General features: G+C 35.0%; 1 protein-coding gene and 1 long non-coding RNA gene across 7 annotated transcripts in view; one reads left to right on the top strand and one right to left on the bottom strand.

The window, feature by feature from the left end:
- Positions 1-20,413, bottom strand: part of LOC124955808 (M-phase inducer phosphatase-like) — a 67,940-nt gene that overhangs the window by 31,556 nt on the left and 15,971 nt on the right. For all 4 annotated transcript variants that reach the window (XM_047510785.1, XM_047510786.1, XM_047510788.1 and 1 more), the window contains one exon: positions 13,320-13,362. In XM_047510785.1, coding sequence (XP_047366741.1) covers positions 13,320-13,362 — 43 coding nt within the window. The remainder of the gene's footprint in view (positions 1-13,319; positions 13,363-20,413) is intronic.
- On the top strand, positions 2,492-18,834 carry LOC124955816. Of its 3 annotated transcripts, none has more exons than XR_007102979.1 (3): positions 2,492-4,418; positions 5,219-5,333; positions 18,414-18,834. It is a non-coding gene; the product is annotated as an uncharacterized LOC124955816 (long non-coding RNA). The 3 variants fall into 3 exon arrangements; XR_007102978.1 differs by having other exon boundaries at positions 2,499-2,515; positions 3,939-5,333; XR_007102977.1 differs by having other exon boundaries at positions 2,492-5,333.

Raw genomic sequence — 20,413 nt, 5'->3', positions numbered from 1 at the left:
CCTGAATACGTTCGAAACGAAATTCGAGAACGAGTGAAGGAATTTTGGCGGGAAACGCAGGCCGGTTTGTCCCGTTTGAGAATCCCTGTCGAAAGAAAGAAAGAAAGACGCGGCAAGAGAAAGAGAGAGAGAGAGAAATATATCTTCTCACGTATCTCAAGAGCTTACCACGTAGCCACGGAACTAAACAGACACAAACGTGACTGCACAGATTCGTCCTACACACACTCTTACATGAATTCATTACTCCCGACCGAAAAAGAGCCCTTCGACCATTACCGTAAAGAGCCAGTCTTGGATCGATGAAGAGAGAGAAAGAGAGAGAGAGAGAGAGAGAGAGAGAGAGAGAGAGAGAGAAAGATAGAGATAGAACCTATACGAACCGCTTCGAGTTTCTACGCCCCGACGCAGTCGTCGGGGGCATAAAAATACCTTTGAAACTTAAATTAACATAACACTATCGTCGAGAGACGTCGTTCCAGCGGTTTGTCTACGAACATGTTCTATCTCGTTCTACCTTCCTTTCTACGTTTTTCTTTACATTCAAAAATCGAGTATAGACGTGGTACATTTACTTACGTAGCACTTACTACACGCGTGTCTATGTTAATTAGCTTAAGTACTCGTACTCTAAAACGAAAATCCGTTTCAACGGAACTATCTTTTATCTTTTATTACTCTCTTCGGATTCTTTTTTCCCTTTTTTTCTTGTTTATAAAAAGTATGGATCTAGTACTCGCGCAATATTTACACGCATGTGTTAATTAGGTTAAGTACTCGTACGCTAAAACGAAAATTTGTTTCAACTTACTTCTATCTTTTATTACTCTTCTTGGATTCTTTTTCTTTTTGTTTAAAAAAGAAAGAGAAGAAGAAAAGGACCGTTTCTTTAAATGTTAATGCCTATACGAAGATAGAATTATCTTTATACGATTAGATAAACTAGTGTATACGATAATAATGTCGGTTATCCTAACTGAAACCAAACAACCTATAGATATATCATTCATAAAGATTATCACGTTAATTCTCGTATATAACAAACAAGATTTACTAAATATATTTTCAAATATCTAATTTCGAATGGAATTAGAGATTGGATATTATCCGACGATGACGACGATCTTAAATCATTCGAAAAATAGTCGCGAGTTGGAAAAAGTACAATATTTATTTATAATCAATCATTAATTATCATCTAATAAATCTTAACGATGCCCGTTAATTATTCGAAAGGACGTAAATGTGAATGCACACGTTGATTATAATCTAATGAGTATTAATGATTCTTTGTTAATTGTATGAAAAGATACAATATGTCCATGACCTTCGTCAAATGCAGTTTTATTTACAATTCGTTTTTGAGAAAGAAGAAAAAAGAAAGAAAAAAAAAAGATACGAAAGAAAAAAGAAAACAGAAATCGATTTGACCAGAAACAATCGAATTATCGAAACGAAATATCGTTTCTTCATGTTTGATTCTTTTTTTGTATTTTCTTTTTCAATGTCGCGTCAAATTTTAAGTGGGCGTAAGTAAGTAAATATTATTTCGAAGAAAACTTTCCAACGAGGGATTATACACACACAGATACATACATACATGTCGAGAAAGAGAGAGACATTTTTCGAAGAGAAGAAAGAAAATGATTATACAAAAGAGAAACGAAAAAGATAAAAGAAAGAAAAACGGAGGAAGAAGAAGAAACGGAAAAAGAAAAAAAGAAAAGAGATGAAAAAAGATGAAGAAGATGAAAAGAGTACGATTTTCCGTAAGAACGAGCAAACAAGCGAGCGAGCGAGCGAGCGAGCGAGCGAGCGAGCGAACGAACGAACGAACGAACGAACGAACGAACGAACGAACGAACGAACGAACGAACGAACGAACGAACGAACGAACGAACGAACGAACGAACGAACGAACGAACGAGAAATCCGCGCTTTTCCCTCCAAAACCGGTCAGCTGATGCATGCCGGCACCATGCTAAGGCCAAGGACGAGCGGCGAGCTGGCTACGGCCATTTTTAAATCCCCCTGTGAGCGGCGATTTAAAAGGCCTTCCGACGACCGTGCTCATCCGTAGTCGTTTCTCTCTCTCTTTCTCATTCTTTCTTTCTTTTTCTCCGTTCTTCTTTGACCTACCTCCCCTACCACTACCACCCCACCCCTTCGAGTTCTTCACCCTACCCATCGAGACCCTTCTCTGTCTCTCTCTTTCTCATTTCTCCCTCGCATCTTTTCTCGACGCCCTTTTTCTTATCTCTCTCTCTCTCTCTCTCTCTCCCTCCCTCCCTTTTTCTTTCTCTTGAACGTCTCAGCAAATCTTTCCTACCCAACACCACGTTGGGGTTTACTCGAAAAATGAGAGAGAGAGAGAGAGAGAGAGAGAAAAAGAGAGACTCGTAAAAAGCTCGTCTTCTCCTTCTTTTTTCTTTTCTCCTTCGGCATGATTTCGGTTGGGTCCAATCGAGAAGACGAATCTTTCGAAGTAGAAGTGAGAAGGATACAGAAGAGAAAGGTACTCGTCTCGGTTAAGTGGAAAAGAGATGGATAGAGAATCTTCGAGAGAAGAAAAATCGTCTGGAACATACTTGAAAGGGATTCAGCTGTAGATTTAAATTATTATTGTTGTTGTTGTTATTATTATTATTATTATTATTATTATTATTATTATTATTATTATTATTGCCTTTGTTATTGTTATAGTAGTAGTAATAACAGTAGTAATTGTTGTTGTACTTATAGTTGCTGCAATATTTGACATTGTTACATTTATCTTCTCAAACTACTTGTGTATCTGATTAGGAATAGGAAATGACGTGTACCGTGAGATTTCAAAGAGTGTTTTTTTATCTTTATCTTTATAGATTATTTAGGAATTTTTTTGCGATACGCGTGCACGTCTTCAGGATGAATAATTTCCGTAATTGTATTTATATGCGTTTGGATTTAATTGTAATATGCGGATGGAATGTATTGATTAACGTTGTGTGATATGATTCCTTTGATCGATAATACGATACGGAATTATTTCTAATTTTTCTTCTTGTTATAACTCTTTTTACCGTCGACACCATTTTGTTATTATTATTTTTATTATTATTATTATTATTATTACTATTATTATTATTATTATTATTATTATTCATATTATAATTGACGATTAATAAGGTTCGTGTTTTGTTTCTTTTATTAGATTTTCATTCGTTCGACGTATGTCGGGGTCTTTTTCTCTTTCTTTCCTTTCTCTTTTTGTTTCCCTTCTTTTTTTTTTTTCCTTTAAAGAAATCGTACGTCGTATGTAAGTAAGACACGCGTGTTCTCTACAGAGGCGTAGATGAAAACAGCAGGAAAAAGAATAGAATAAACACATGTGTTCCTTTCGAAGATTTTCGAAGCGTTAAAGCGACACATGTACAACGTTGAAATACACTTGTCACTTAGTTTATTCACTAAGTTCTATTTCTTTCGAAATATATACTTACACACTTTTCACCTAATTCCATTCTAATTATCTTGGACATTGAAGGTATATATATGTACACATATATAGAATCGAATAACAGGTTCAAATAAGTACAAGGTGATTCCTCATAGAAAAGAAAAGAAAAAGAAAATAATAGTACAAAATGTGCCTATCCCAGGCCTCAATTTTTGAAAGAAAATTGAGTTAGAAGATTCACTGCGTGAGAACTAAAATGTAAATTCATCTGAACGATTCAACGTGTATCTAACGTCTTTTTAAACAACGTTAAACAATCTCAAATAATACATACGATATATACGTACGAACTTGATTTATCATGTTGAGTATATTACAGGACACCCGTTATATATAATAAACCTATAAACTAAAAATGTTTCTCTGCTAATAAGAAAAATTAATTACTATTTTATTCGTCGTACGTACTTCTAAAGGTTCATCGTCATCTTGGTCACAGATTCCGGATTATCCTCGATAGAAAAGAGGACAAAGAGGAAGAAGAAGAAGAAAAAGATGATGATGATGATGATGAAGAAGAAGAAGAGAAACAGAAAAGAAGAGAAACCGGTCTTATGGTAGCTCTGGAACAAGGAAAGGATCCTTCAGGACCATCGACCTTGGCTTTCCCGCCAAAACTCAGCAGCCAAGGGAAGCCTACATATGCGCGAACGTATCGTGAGATAGAGACACGGAGAAAGATATATATATGTATATATGTATAGAGAGAGAGAGAGAGAGAGAGAGAGAGAGAGAGAGAGAAAATATACAGATAAAAAAGAAAGAAAAGAAAGAACGTCGCCGGAAGGGCCAGGCATTGGGCCATGTAAGAATAAGGGCCCTATACTCGTCGACCGCCTTCGCCGATAAATATTGTAAGAGGATGTCAACCTGTTTGTCCGTGTGTAACAGGACTCTCTACAAGAAAGATTTCACCATGGTAAGTCTAATCTTTCCCAGGATTCGAAGACATCTTCCTTCTTTTTCTATCTTTCTCTCTCTCTTTCAAAATTTTCAAGAAAGAATACTTAAACCTACTTCCACTCCCTTTACCACCTACTCACATTCCTAGATTTTACTATAAAACTTTTTACAGGGGAAAAGAAAAACATATATATGAACGTTCCTTTCCTTGAAACGAACGAAACAAATGTCAATAAGAACGTTAACAAGTCAAAATTCGTCAATTTTGATTTACAAAACATTTTCAATGACGTATTTTCAATTACGTCGAACATATCGATCGATGAATTATTCTCGTCCATCTTCTTTTTTTCTTCTTTTGTATTTTTTATTTCATATTATTTTATTTTCTTGATTTTTTTCATTTTCTTAACTCATAAGTCCAACGCGTACCCCATATGGCTCTTCTAACAAAGATAGAAACGCGGAAGGATGATAACTGCTAACGTGGCGTGGATGATTCTGCATTTAAATCGAAAAATGAAGAGGATTCTTTGAGCATGGCGCCGAACATAAAAGACATAATAAACATAGACAGACAGATACCTTTGAAATTAATTCAAATTAATCAAGAAAAGAAGAAGAAAAAAGAAAGAAAGAAAAATTTGTTTCGTACATCCCGAAAAGTCTAAATTAATTTTTCTTCCTCTTTCCCTCGCTTCTTTAAATCGATCCCGCCTTTTTCTCCCTTTCCCTCCACTACCCGCCCCTCCCCAACCACCGTCGACCTCTTCTTCATCCTTCTTTCTTTTTACTTTTTTTTCAAATGTATCACAGTGTGCACCTCAAAAAGCGTTCGCTATGGGTTTAAAGGGACTGATCTATCATTTGAGATTTCCTCCTAAGTACGGATACAACAAACCGGAGAAGCAACAACAGCACAGGTCCCACAGTGAGTAAAAGAGAGAAAAATAGATAGATAGATAGATAGATAGATAGATAGATAGGTAGATACATAGAGAGAGAAAGATAGAGCGAGGGAGGATGTGAAAGGGAATAGCTGCAGGTTCTATCCTGTGCTTTTTCGAAGGCCCTCTTCCAGGGCAGCCAGGTAAGGACTACTCAGGCAAGGTAAACGGTGCACAGGTATCACACAAACTGGCCAAGATCTTCCCACACCTACCTGAAAACTAAACTCCTGACACTCGAATTCTGATTGGAATTATCATCGTCATCATCATTATCATTAGCATCTTCGACGTCATCATTATCATCGTCGTATTTAGCGGACATCATTGTTTAAGAGAAATATGAAAAATTGTGAGGAGAAGGAAAAAAGAAAAAAAAGAAAAAAAAACAAATCCACAGATTATGACGATTTCTTTGATAGATGGAAGACTGACTCTCTCTCTCTTCCTCTCGTTGACTTTTTAAAGATATATATATATATATATATATATATATATATATATATATATATATATATATATGTATGTATATATAAGTATATTTATGAAGTAATGTATGTAGATAATAAAGAATTGACACGATAATCGATATGCATAATAATGAACTAATGCAATTATTCTTAATAATATTTCATAATTGTCGTTTAATGACTTTTGTCAAAACCTGCTGGGGCTCGGTTGGTCGCGTAGGCGTCTTTAGAGTATAGCGTTCCTGGAAAAAGGATTACATAAAACCAAATAAACCGGAGGGGATGAGAGAAAGAGGACAGAGAGAACAAAAGAGAAAAAGAGAGAGAAAATGAGAAAGACAGAAACAGAGAGACAGAGAGAGAGAGACAGAGAGAGAGAGACGGAGAGAGAGAACGAGTGGGAGATGTGAGACCACCAGAGTCCAAACGATCAGCTGAGAAGCTCGAGAGAGATGGGATCATGAGTGGGAGCGAGATGATGTGATACTTGCTTTCTCTCTCTCTCTCTCTCTCTCTCTCTCTCTTTCTCTCTCTGTTGGCGCTAGTCTCCTTAGGAACTGGTTCCCGTCTTGGCGGGAAACGTCCAACCAATCGGGAATCGAGAAGGAACGTTCGCCGCGGTTCTGGGCTATGGAATGCCGAGACGTTCGTTCAGTGAGAAGCTTCCGACGATTCTTGGAACGAGCACGAAGCATTTGCATTCACAAAGGAACGCATGTAGATTCTCAACACGTATCGCGCCTATAGAAAGAAAGAGAGAGAGAGAGAGAGAGAGAGAGAGAACCATTCTCCACCTTCTTTCGTCGTATCGGTTTTTGACCTTTGTTGCTTTCTCTCTCTCTCTCTCTCTCTCTCTTAATTCTATCTCTATTTCTATCTCTATCTCCGTCTCTCTCTCTCTCTCTCTCTCTCTCTCTCTCTCTCGCTCTCTCTCTCTCTCTCTCTCACGTATTTTCTTTGATGTATACGTAACAGGACTATGAACGAAATTGTTATCGAGTTATCAAACGTGTCGGCGTTCAAACTTGATTCCCTTTAATATTTTTTACGTAAAAAATCAAAGCTTATTTAGATTAAAAACATTCTTTATATACATATAAATGTATGTGTTTATATGTAAGTATTTATATATAACTTAAATTAAATGAAACGTCCTGTAGAATTAGAAACTAACTGTTACGACGTGCTCCCGCGACGAAATCCGAAACAAAGATCGCCATTTTGCGTGACAAGACTCCCCCTCTTCCCACATTCCCCTCCCCATCTCATCAGCTACTATACAACTTAGATGCCTTGTACTTATGTTTAAGTACAGTATGTATGTATTTATGTGAGTATGTACGTGTGTCTACACCTATATATACATATATATAGTACGTGCGATCGTGTTTCGCGATAATGAAATTCCTTCCTGACGATAGTTATAAAAGCGAGTTTAGAGTTAGAAAATAGGAATGTTAGGAATCGTGAAACATAATTGATTCGTCTCTGGCGTCTCTCTATTGATAGATAAAAAAAAAGAGGGATGGAGAGGGAAAGAGAACAAGATGGATTTCTCCAGCCATCGATAAATCCAAAAAAAAAAGAAAAAGAAAAAAAAAAGAAAGAAAGAAAGAAAGAAAAAAAAAGAAAATAGCTATCCTATCTACGAGTTCTCTCATTCCGTATGCATGCACGCAAACACGCTTATCTGCGGCCTATATCGTGTATGGCAAACGATAACGCATGGCTCTACTACTCGAAGGGCAGCTCTCTCTGAAACCTCTCATTTATCGTACCGAGATAACATTTAAAAAATCGATGATCTTATAATATACACCGTCTTTTAGTTCCACCGTGTACCTTCGTGTAAAAGACGAATAAAAAGAGGAAAAAAGAAATAAAAAGAAAGAAAGGAAATGCGATCATTTCTTGCAAAAAAAAAAGAAAAAAAGAATTTATATATATATATATATATATATATATAAAACGTTCAATTAAAACTCACTCGCGTGTGAGTTTTAAAAAGTTTTTCCTTTTTCTTCTTTTTCTTTTTTGTTGGGTATTTATCGTCCATCGTCTTTTCGCTCGTCGTCATGGGACGATCTTTTGTTTTTTTTTTTTTTTTTTTTTTCTTATTTTCGTTTTCTCTTTCGATCCTTTTACTTTTATTTTCGAGGATCTTATTTACTTTTTGATTATTGATTCTTGATGTTTGTTAAAATGAAATTTGATGAAGTAAAATTGATCGTATGACAAATAAAAAAGAAGAAAAGAAAAATAAAACGAATGATAAAAAATAATGCCCTTTCTTGCCCTTCTTTTTTCTTTCTTTTGCGAAATATCAATGAAATAATTTATCGAAGTATGAAAATAAATAAATAAATAAATAATTTATTAGTCGGTCTTTATATGGGTTGCGTCGGCTTTTCAAAATATATTTTCAAAAGATTTTCCGTTAAGAACGAGAGCGTTATTGTGGCTCACGGAGCCACGTTGTCCACAACAGCACCCACATCCTGTTATACTCTGTGAACGTTATATAGTATAGTGTTACGAAAAGACGATAGTAGTTTGATATCGAAAGGTATTTGTAATATATCATCGGTAGGAGAGGAAGAAAAAAGAAAAATGTTCGACGCGAAGACGTGAAAGTGTAGATAAATTTTTCGTGAGTTATTTCTTTCTTTTTTATTATTATTTTTTCCCCTTTTTTTTATATCGATTATTTCGCTTCTGTTACAAAAATTATTAATATTTTTTTCAAATTTTCTCTGACGAATGAGAAAGAAGGAAAGAAATATGTTTGACCGTAGCGATTTGTTATCGGTTCTTTCAAAAAAAAAAAAAAAACATAAGAATAAAAAGGAAAGATCGAAAAGATAAAAGGAAATAAAAGTGAAATCATTCAAAATAAATAATATCGAACGAGTAAAAAATTAAGGAAAAGAAAAGAAAAAAGAAGAGTCGTCGTAAATAGAAAAAAAAATTCAAAAAGATCAAAAATCAAGGAAATAAAATGGTGAAAAATCAAATAAAGCGAATGAAGAGTGATGATACCAAATAAAAGAGAATAAAGAGAAGAAAAGAACAAAAATGGCTGAGTAACGGAATAGCAAAGTCATCCTGTTAGTTTTCTCTCCAACTACGTATCATCTTTCGCTGCACTTGCAGCCAAGCATTTCTCTCTATTTTTATCCTATTCAGCTATCTAGCTATCTAGATACATTCCTCTCGAAGGCTTACATAAAAGACCTGGCCGCTTTCGTTCCGGTAGATCCTCTTCGTTAGGATTATAATTACTCAAGGACTGACTTATTAGAGCGAGCGAGCGACCGAGCGAGAAAAAAGAAAATAAATAAATAAAAATAATCGGAGGACAAATAAAAAAAAGAGAAGAATCGTTCCGAATGATGGTACTTCCTTATTATTGTTCATGTTATTTATTTTCTTTTTGTTATTTTGGAAAGTCATACTTACGTCATTAATTTCAACGCGTTTAGAGAAAAATTAGTAACTCTGGACAGAACAAAAATATCAATATTAAATGGAAAATAATGTTAATCAATATTAAATAATAATAATAATAATAATAATAATAATAATAATAATAACAACAATAACAACGATCTCCGTGTGTTCACGAAAGGTGTGACGTTACGTCGGTACCGTTACGGTCTGTCATACATTAGAAACTTTACTCTTGCTCTTCGAAGCCGAGTTCACAGCAATAAAGAATAAAAGGAGCAGCACGCCTAAAGACGACTAAGCGCCAAGTGCTCGAGCCATTTTCCGGCTCGCGACTTCGAGAAGGACAACGGAGAGAGACAGAGACAGACGGAAAGAGAATCTGTGTGAGAGAGAAAGAGAGAGAAGAACGTGCTGCGAACAAGGACGGTAAGATGACGAGAACTCGTGGAAGAAGTAGGGAGGATGGACCTCGTGAGATTCGATGAATGAACGAAGTCATGAATGAACGCGGAACCCTCCTCGTACCGGTATAGGTATACAGACATTCGGTACCTACACGTCAGCGTGAGCTACATGAAAGCCATCAGTGTGCCACTTTCTGCTTGGAAAGAAAAAGAGAAAAACTTTAGAAGGCTTTTAAAACCTTTCGATATAATTAAGAGAGAGAGAGAGAGAGAGAGAGAGAGAGAGAGAGAGAGGGAGAAGCAACGAGTGAAATATCTTTTAAAATCGTTCGAATAAAAAAATTTTTAATCGATTCAATTCGCAAAGAGAAAAAGAAAGAAAATTAATTTCGCCCGAAGTATGTCTCAATGAAAATTATTTTTCATAAATTTAGTGTACTTACATATATCGATCGCTAAATTTTGTTTAATTTTTATTAAAAAAAAATTCGATCTATAAAAAGAAAAGAAAAAAAGAAAAAAGAGAAAAAAGAAAAAAAGAAAGGAAAAAAGAAAAAAAAAGTATTCCAGCAAAACGTACGATCCAGTTAACCGGATTTTGTTCTCCGAGAAACGTGATGAATGCATGAAGAATAATAAATAATCGTATGAAAGGGTTCTACTTCCTGTCAAAAGAAGAAACACGTTTCCCTCGAAGAAGAAGAATTTTGTCTATAGTCTTGGAACGACCATTTTGAAGGGTGGAGGGTGAGAGGAGAATAGTTTAGAAACTATAGCTAAGGTAGTTCTCCTCTCGCCTTTTCTATTTTCTTCCTTCGCGAATTTTGTAACACGACGAGATAGAGCCTCGCCTCGAGACACGGTCGAGAAAGAAGACTTTCGTAAAAATGGCCATTACTTTTCAACTATGTTCTCTTCTCTCTAGTCTCTAGTGAAGAGACAGCAAATAGAAAATAGAAAAGGAAAAATTTGAAACACAGCGGTAACGTAGAATTGTAAACGTTTCGTATACACTGTAAGGGTACAATTGAGAAACTCAGCATGCTTCATGTGCGACTTCATGCCTGTACCCTTTAAAGGAAAAGAATAAAGATAAAGATAAGAACAAAAAAAAAAAAAAAAAAAAAAAAAAAAAATATAGAAAAAAATGTACCATTTTATATTATCCTCGAGGGCATTCATTCTTCTTTTATATCCTTGAAAAAAATAATGAAGATCGTTTGACCATTTGAAAAATTTAGTTTTTTTTTATTGTTATTGTTTTTTTTTTTTTTTTCCTATCTTTTTTAAGTAATCGTAAGATACGAGTCAATTTAAAAAATGATCATTCGAAGCTGAGCAATCTTCGTATAATACGATTTTCGTTCGTTCGTTCTGCTCTTGTTTCTTTTTCTTTTCTGTTTATTTCTGTTCTTTCCCCCCTCCCCCGACATTCTTCTGTCCTGCACTTGCTTTTGTTTCTTCTATACCAACTCTTTTTTCTACTTTTTAATTATAACCTTCTAATTATTATTCGACGACGTGGTACCTTTGTCCTCTTTCAATTTTCTTTTCTTCTTTCGCATTATTTCTTTTTGTTTTTCTTTTCTTTTTTATTCTTTCTCGTCGCACCGACCGATAAAAGGATTTCCGGTTGTTGGATCGACTGGAGCAAAGGCTCCTCTACTACTACTTCCTTTTATATTTCGATCGCAATTGTAAGCAACTCACACGCTTGAACGAGCTCGTTCGTACGAATAAGACAAAGTTCGTACGCGAGGACGAGCCATCGCAGAGCAACCTTAAGTTTTGAACCTTTGGTAAGTTGAACCATACGAAACAACCTAATTGTTAAATAAAGATATAAAACGGCCTATACGGTGATTCCTTTCAATCATTGTTACAAAGTCCCCATACCTGTAGGCGGTTTTCTACGATTCACACAAAACCCTAGCCCCTTCGAGAAGATACCTACCGGACTCATATTCCCACCAAACCAGACATTTATCTTTTTTTTTTCCTCCTAGATATTTCGAAGATAAGAGAAGAGATATATCGCGATTGTTAAAAGTAACGGGGGACGATATAAAATTTACAAGATTAACTTGTTAATTACAAATGTACACTCTCCGATGACTACATATAATACGACAAGCCAAAAAAGTTATATATTATAAACCAAAAGTCCCTAGATTATTTTAAATATTAATTTTCCTTCTCCCCATAATTTTCTAAGCTATTTTCTTTTTCTTCTTTTTTAACGTCAAATTACAATACTCCAAATTACAAAATATATATATATATGTATATATGTATTTTAGCCCTTTTATCGAAATACGAAGAAACGAATGCAACCCTCTTTTATGATACTTCCGAGAAAACGAAAACCGTAGTTTTCTTGAAGTACCTAAAAGGAAAGGCGAGAAAGAGAGAGAAAGAAAAAAGAAAAAGAAAAAAAATTCCGACGAAGAAGAAAAGTTTGAGTTCGCGAAATACTTAAGAAACGGTATTATCGTGGCTTTTCAGTGCTTCGGTAAAAGGATCAAGATGCCGCACGAAAAGATCCTCGCTTTTCCTAGGATTTTAAAAATATTTCGAATATTTCTAGAAAATCTACGTGTCCCTTCCTTACGTTCCATTGTATGTCTATAATAGATGTGTGTGCGTGGGTACGATCATACGGCACTCACATTCAATAGTGAAGGCAAAAAAAAAAAACATTTTCCTAACGAACGTCTCTTTAACAAAGTCTTTTAAATAGACAAAACGATACTTTGCCTGAGACGATCGATCAAAAAAAAAAAGAAACAAAGGAAAAGAAAAAAGAAAAGTACTTATGTAATACTATTTTATATTATCTCGAAAGCGTTCATAGATCAACTTGAGTACGCTATATATATAATGATTTCATTTATTTCGTAAAAATATCATTACTGTTTGATGTTAAAAAAATCAGGGATTACATCGACAGAGATTTTCGAAATACAAAAAGCAAAAACGATAAATACAAATTACTTGTATTTATCGTTTCCTTTCAGAGGAACGAGAGAGAAAGAGAGATAGGAGGGGTAAAAAGGGAAACATTAATGGACCCCTATAGAGAGACATTAATCTGAAGAGAATCGTTAGGAATGCGGGCTTTCGACGGGATTAAAATAAATTTATGAATAGGTAAAGTAGAGTATAGCTTTCAAGTTTTTCGCTATTATGATACAATCGACGATGTAATTGTGATAATATATATATATATATACGTACATACATATATACATACATACATATATACACATATGTATGTATATGCTAGATGTCGAATTTTTTGTAAACGATGCATAACGGCCATTTTTCTTTGCCAGATATAACTTTGATTACAAAAAAAAACTATTACCACAACTGAACATTGGGGGAAAGAAAGAAAAACAACTCTTTGATCTTCGAAAAGGTGGCGAGTAAAAAGAAAAGAAAAGAAAAAATATGTTAACATGCATGTCACAGCTGAATTCAAAGCAGTAGAAAATTTTCTTAACAAATTATCTCTAATTCCACAATATTAATCGTGAAGTTCCTAGGTATCTATGAACGACACATGTGTGTGTGTGTGTGTGTGTATGATCATGTATGTATATTAGCAAGCGGCTAGAACAAGTTGCTGATAAGTATCACTTACCTCTGTTCTTTTCCCACATTCGGCGAGATTACCTTGGACAAATCTGAAATAAGAAAAAGAAAGAAATAATAATAATGATAATGTAGTTACGTAAAGATAATGAGATTAAAATTACTATGTGGAAATACATATTTAATGAATTGTATTAGAGTTGAATAAGTACGTACGATAAAGTGTAACATATAGTAAAGTGCTTTTTACAAGAGAATAACTAGTTTTGTAATATTCGGCCGAACGACTTGATTTTCCTCTTTTCTTTTTGGACGTGTAAAGTCAAAAGTAAATTTTTTTTTTTTTTAATTCTAATCGGTCATAATCGCGAACAAAAAAAATGAAGGACACTTTCTACGACTTTTTTTTTATCTTGGCACATAGTCAACATTCACGTAACATATTTTGAAAACTTATGTCATTTATATATATATATATATATATCTAGTACAGAGTGGTCAAAAAAAAGAGTCTGATAATTTGAAGGCTTAAACGAAAAAAAAAAAAAAGAAAAGAACAAGTCGTTTGGTCGAATCTTAAAAAAAAAAAAAAAAAAAAAAAAAAAAACCATGATTTATCCCGTTGTAAAGATCGTGTTTTGTCCATACATATACTTACTGTATACGCAGAGATAAATAGACAGAATACATGCATATATCAGTGTGATGAATAAAGACTAAATGAGATCGCAAGATGTCGACACAAAAGGGAGCGGGAGGGAGGGTGTTAGTGTGGTAGGAGGGAGGGGACGGGGAAAGTTCGATCGTCCAACAGATCTCTTCATGCTTTACCGAGAACACATGTTCTCTCCCATATGTGCCGATGCCCGCATCAGACGAATTACTATGTTCCGTTGACCGCATCCACAAACGACGACGACGACGACGACGACGACGACGACGACGACGACGAGAACGAGGACGATGACGAGGACGATGACGATGACGACGACGAAGACGACGAAAGAAGATGAAAGATGCACGAAATCGGGTTAGAAAAAAAGAAGAAATAAATAAAGAGAGAAAATCACGCGGATTCGCGGTTACTCCTCGCTGTTCTTTGATGAAATGAATGCGAGATGCGATTATTCTTCATGAATCAGAGAGAAAAAAAAATAACAACGACGACGACAACGACGACGACGACGACAACAGCAACAACTACTTTTGACTATCGGCAAAGTGCATCGACAAGTAAAATGATTATTATTGGACGGTAGGATATATGTAATTACGTATAGACCTTTCGTTAAATTTCATATTTATATTCTTTCTTACCATATACTTACCATCACAGATTCCATTCTAACAGATGTTCTCAATTGCTATTAAGATTGCTACAGTCAATTACTATTAGAGTCGAGGGCTACCAAATATAGTATATCTTCTTCTTTTTTTTCTTTATATGAAATACGTCGAAATTAGAAGAAGGAATATTTTTTTCATAGAAATTCGCCCTCTCCTTTCATCATCCATCCCCCCCCCCCCAAAAAAAAAGAAAAATACAAGTTTCAATACTTAAAAAAAAAATATATATATATATACCGTTTTCAACAAAACAAAGAAAACCTTCTTTTTCAAAAATTGCCATTATCAGAGAAGAATCGCCATTATCAAGTATTCAATAATTAATTAGCCTTCTCTCGAAAAGAATATTTTATAAAATTTACTTCATTATCGTAAAATTCAAATTCGTTCAAAGAAGAAGAAGAAGAGAGAGAGAGAGAGAGAGAGAGAGAGAGAGAGAGAGAGAGAGAGAGAGAGAGAGAGAGAGAGAGACGAATGAAGAGAGTGTAGAAGGGTGGAAATATATTTCTCTATAAATCGATTTAACAACTCGGGCACAAAGCTTAATACATACAAAGGGATAAATGAACACAACTGTGAATGAATCACGCGATCTACCGGCTGCCGCCGTTCATCTCTCTTCTTCTCCTCCACCTCCTCCTTCTTCTCATCCTCCCTTCTTCCCACAACCCCTATCATTCGCCGTTTCATCTTTCTGTACGTGAGTACGTACAGAAAGCTAGTACGTACGTACGTACCTAGTACTGACATACGTCTCGATATTATACGAACGAAGGCTATTAAACGGGGAGGGATGGTCTTTTACCCCCGGGTACACCCTTAAATGCGATCCCTTAACGAATCGGTTCTAAACCATACGATCGACCTTACCGAATTTATTTTTCTCAACGGTCTCTTTCTCTCTTTTTGGGTCGATACTTCGTTTGTCAACCTTTGATTTCAATTTTCTTTTTTTCTTTTTTTATTCATACGTAACGAGCTAACAAAAAATACGCCAAAGATATTCTAATTATATTTTAATTATATCCATTCATTTATTTATGTCCATTCATTTATTATATTAATTTCTATATTATAAATAATTTATATAATTTTGTTAATTGAAAACAAACGATGACAATCGTTCATAAATTTTGTTAATAACAGTCATTCCTATCATTAAAAATAGATGTTAGATCTTGCTTTAAAGTCGCGCTTTAAATCGACTTAAATTTACTTCGAAACTTATTCAATAGTAATGCTTTATATTCGTGCTTAAAATTCTTTAGTTGAAACTTTGTCAAGAATTATTTTATTTATTTTTTTCTCATCGAATTATTACGTGTACAAATAGTAATTCATGCACTTACGATGAGTTTATGAATTTACTCTTTAAAGCTTTCTATCTACGTATCTGATACCTCTTTTCTCTCTCTCTCTCTCTCCCTCTCCCTCTCTCCCTCTCTCCCTTTAAAACTTCGTCAGACCTAGGTCGAAGAATTGAAGGTAAAGAAAAAGATAAAAGGCAAGCTAAGTTGCATCTGCAAGCCATGTGAATCTTTCCTGTGGTATAAGAAAATAGTTATGGATGTTAAGTTTCCAGGGATTAAAGTAGTTTTTAACTTGAAGGTTAAGAAACGACCAAACAAATGTAGTACAGTATTGGTGTTTAGCCACGTTAAAAACGTCCAACCATAGAAAAGAATTCTTGTCACCTTTGTAAAAATTTCATTGTCTCGTTCGACTTTCAACGAGATAATTTTTTCGACGAAATTTTCGCATGAAAGAAAAAAGAAAAGAAATGGAAAGAATAGAAAAAAAAAGAAAATAAAATAAAAACTTTCCAATGTTCGTAAGTAAACGAGACCAGATAAAATGAAGGATAGCTTGCTGGACCGGAAGAGGTTGGAATTATACGGCCGATTAATTTAATTGTTTCATTGCGAACGCGTAGGGAGAAAGAGAGAAATGGTAGGGAGAAAATATAGGAAGAAGGGAGGAGAAAGGAGGAAGGAGGATGAGAGAATTGCCAACTCGTACTCGAGGACAGGAAGAATGTGATATTCGAACTTCGTATGGATCAGTGTTGTAGAACGAAAGCATGGGTGTGTCTGTGGGAGATATTACCAAACATAAAATCAAGAGAAAAGGAAGGGGGTAGTGGGAGATCGTGCATTCGAAGCTTGATCATCTTGTCGCATATGCGCCCAGAGATATATCACATGTGCCGCCCTTTTTACTCGGTATATATATATATATATGTGTGTGTAAGCATTAACCAGTGTGTAGGAAGTAAACACAAATGTGATATTTCGTACGGTTCTGTTCTCTGTACACTGAATAAATATCATCAAAATCCACGCTCTGACTCGTAAAAAGAAAGAGAGAGAAAGAGAGAGACAGAGAGAGAGAGAGAGAGAAGGGGAAAGAAAAAATAGACGAGAACCACAAGAGGAAGAGAACCCAACCCTTCGTAAAAAAAAGAGAAAAAAAAAAGAAAAAAATTTTGAACATTCGTAACGATTCAGTTACGACCAATTTCGTATATATGTATGTATATATGTAATTAAACACCCACACGAAAATATTGTAACAATAGGAAATCTAAAAATTTATATATATATATATATATATATATATATATATATATATACGTAAACTGAGTGCATCTTCTAAATGTTTAAAAATAATTAATAATGTTATTAGATCAAAGATGAATTATTTATATAGATCTATCACCAAGTATCAATGAACAAATAATATCACATGTAATACTTACTAATGAAAATCTTAATTTTATATTAATATTAGTAATTAATATTAATAGCCGTAGGTTCATGTTTATCAAAATAATTCAGAAAAAAATTCAGCTACGATAACTTCCTAAGTTTAAGACATAAGTATGTTAATACTTTTATATAGAGCATAAAAAACTGCATCGACTGATGCAATCAAAAGTCTAGATTTCCATTTAAGAAAAAATAGTATAATTGCATTTTTCTCGTTCCCAAGCAAAATCAATTGACTCCACTTTTTCAATTTTTAAAAATTTAAATATATATACGTATATATGTATAATTAATTAGAACGAAAATGACGTCCTTTGAGGGGACTTGGCGAAACCTTTCCCGCGCAAAACCTGGGCCTTAGCAACCGGAGGGAAGCACGTCTCGCACTAGTTTCCCGCGTTTTTATTCTCTCTCTCTCTCTCTCTCTCTCTCTCTCTCTCTCTCTCTCTCTCTCTCTCTCTCTCTCTCTCTCTCTCTCTCTCTCTATTTCTTTCTTCGTTGAAGCGATATAAAAGATAGGTATTCTCGACCAACGAAGAAGGTCCAACCACATAAAATACTCCGCCGATGTGTTTCTGTTAAACGAAAGCGAATTCGAACTCGTGTCTTCAGGCCTCCTCCCTTTTGGACCATCCTTAGGTTTATACCATCACTTTTACCGACCGAGTAGTTGTTAGTCTTGTCTTCGACTGAAAGCCGATAAAGTCAAAACCACATGATCTGAGTTAGAATGTTCCAGGAGTCGGACTACTGCTGTTCCACTGTTTAAAATTATCGACTATGGTATAGCAAGTGGTACAATAACGATTTGGTTGTCAAACAAATTTCTTACGAAATTGGAATTGTTGTTGTTGTTGTTGTCTTTGATAAAAAGTTAACAAAAAAAAAGGAAAAAAAAAGGAAAGAAAAAGAATGGTTGGAAAAATAATCCAACATTATGTATTAATTTCTTAAAATAGCGATGAACTAATGATAATAATAATACTAATAATAATAATTATAATTATAATATTTTTCCTCATTCATAGAACGGGGAAGAAGAGAGGAAACGTTATGGGTATCATAAAAATGGATAACACATGGCGCATAGTATGTATGGTTACAGATACGGAACCATCGAGAAGTATCGAGGGGAGAAAGAGACTAGGGGTGACGAAGTGGAGAGGTTAAGGTGAGGTAATTCCGAATACATATATATATATATATATATTTACGTAGTCGAGGAGACCATGATAAGAGGAAGAAAGACGGGAAGAGGCCTTCGCCATGACAGACTTCCGGAGGAAGTCGAGGCATCGCGCGTGACACGCGCCCTCCAAGTTCACCTAGTTCCTTAATCTTTCTCTCTCTTTCGTGGACATATGCCTTCGTAATCGCATAGATAATCACATAGATGATCAGACATGGCCTTTGGCACGACATAAATAAACGATTACTATTATAATCAAACGAGCTTATTATATTCATCTAACCATATCGTAGATACGCATATCAAGGTTGACGGAAAATACAAAAAAAGAAAAATAAAGATATAAAGAGAAGAGAAAAAAAATGGTACTCATCGATGTATAATAATAATAATAATAATAATAATAATAATAATGTCGTATTTGTGAAAAGTTTCGAAATAAGTGAATCGTGACGTTTCACAAAAGGGGGGAAGAAGTCGTAAATAAAATAAAAAGGAAGCGCTTTCAGCTGTGATTCCTTCCTGAAGAGTCTACGATACGCGGGTTATGGCGGATGGAAACGTTTCATCGTTTCTTCAACGTTTCTCCTCATCCTGGCACGGACGATATCACGTTTACGTGTGTAAAAGCCTTCTTCCCTTTACTTTTTTTACTCCCTCGTAACAAACACACACACACACATAAACATACATGCGTGTTCTCACATACGTAAACACAGTTACAGACGCAGAGACAGACGTCTACCTTGCAAAAGGAAACCTTAAACCGGTATTGCGGTTTATACGCATTCGAGGAGTACGGATTTTACGGATACTACGACGTTACAACTGGACATCTCTTTACGAGATTTAACACTATTTCTTTCTGCATATATTTTAACGCAAAGATATTTAATTAATGATCTTGTTTTTTTTCTTTCCGTTTTAAAAGTTTAAGAAAAAAAAAAAGGAAAAAAAGTGATTTCTTTCATAAAAAAAACATTCGGTATGTTTCCTGTTAAAATGTGCCTCCATACGTCCCAGAACATAATCGACCAACCGAATATCTATAAAGATATATATGTATGTATGTTTGTATGTATGTATCTCGTTCTTGAACCAAATCTGTCGAGCATATGGAATAACGTAAAGAACGAAACGCGTCTTCTGCGTCTCGTTGTCCTAGCTCAATATAGAAACTGCAGACAGAAAGAGAGAGAGAGGAAGAGAGACCCCTCTAATATGACGATACCAAGGAACGACTAAATATAAATCGTAATATACCATCCTTGGAGGGATCGTTAGGATGCGAGAATCAAATACGGGCATCTAATTTTAGAGTAACTGTCTTCCAGCATCCGTTGGAATTCAAACCTTAAAGTTATCCTATTCAATCCAGTAAATAATTTTAATTAACCTATGTATTAGACATAGATTCGTTCGTTCGTTCGTTCACCGAGATAATGACGAAATTTGTTTTCCCTTTTTTATATATATGTATATACATATAAAGACGATAAAAAAGAGAGAGAGAGAGAGAGAGAGAGAGAGAGAGAGATAGAAAACTAAGGGATGATGATAATACTCGCTAGCTTATATCGCGCACGTGCGTGCACTTACGCACACGTACACACACAGCAGACAGATAGAGAAAGAGAGAAAAACATCATACGTGTATTCGTAGCGCTAACATGTGCCTGCCATTGTTATCGACAGACAATGTGACTAGGAAACGCAAGTGAACGTACGGTACGTACGTGAACGTACAACTGATTACAAAGAACTCTTAGGCGTGTTCGAAATCACAGGGTGGTGTCCAATATACCTACATTCATACATAAACACACATACTTAGACACA

This window comes from Vespa velutina, chromosome 19, assembly GCF_912470025.1.
Source record: "Vespa velutina chromosome 19, iVesVel2.1, whole genome shotgun sequence".
In the NCBI taxonomy this organism is placed as follows: domain Eukaryota; kingdom Metazoa; phylum Arthropoda; class Insecta; order Hymenoptera; family Vespidae; genus Vespa; species Vespa velutina.
Note: the sequence above shows the minus strand (reverse complement) of the source record. Positions and strands in the feature narration are given on the sequence as shown.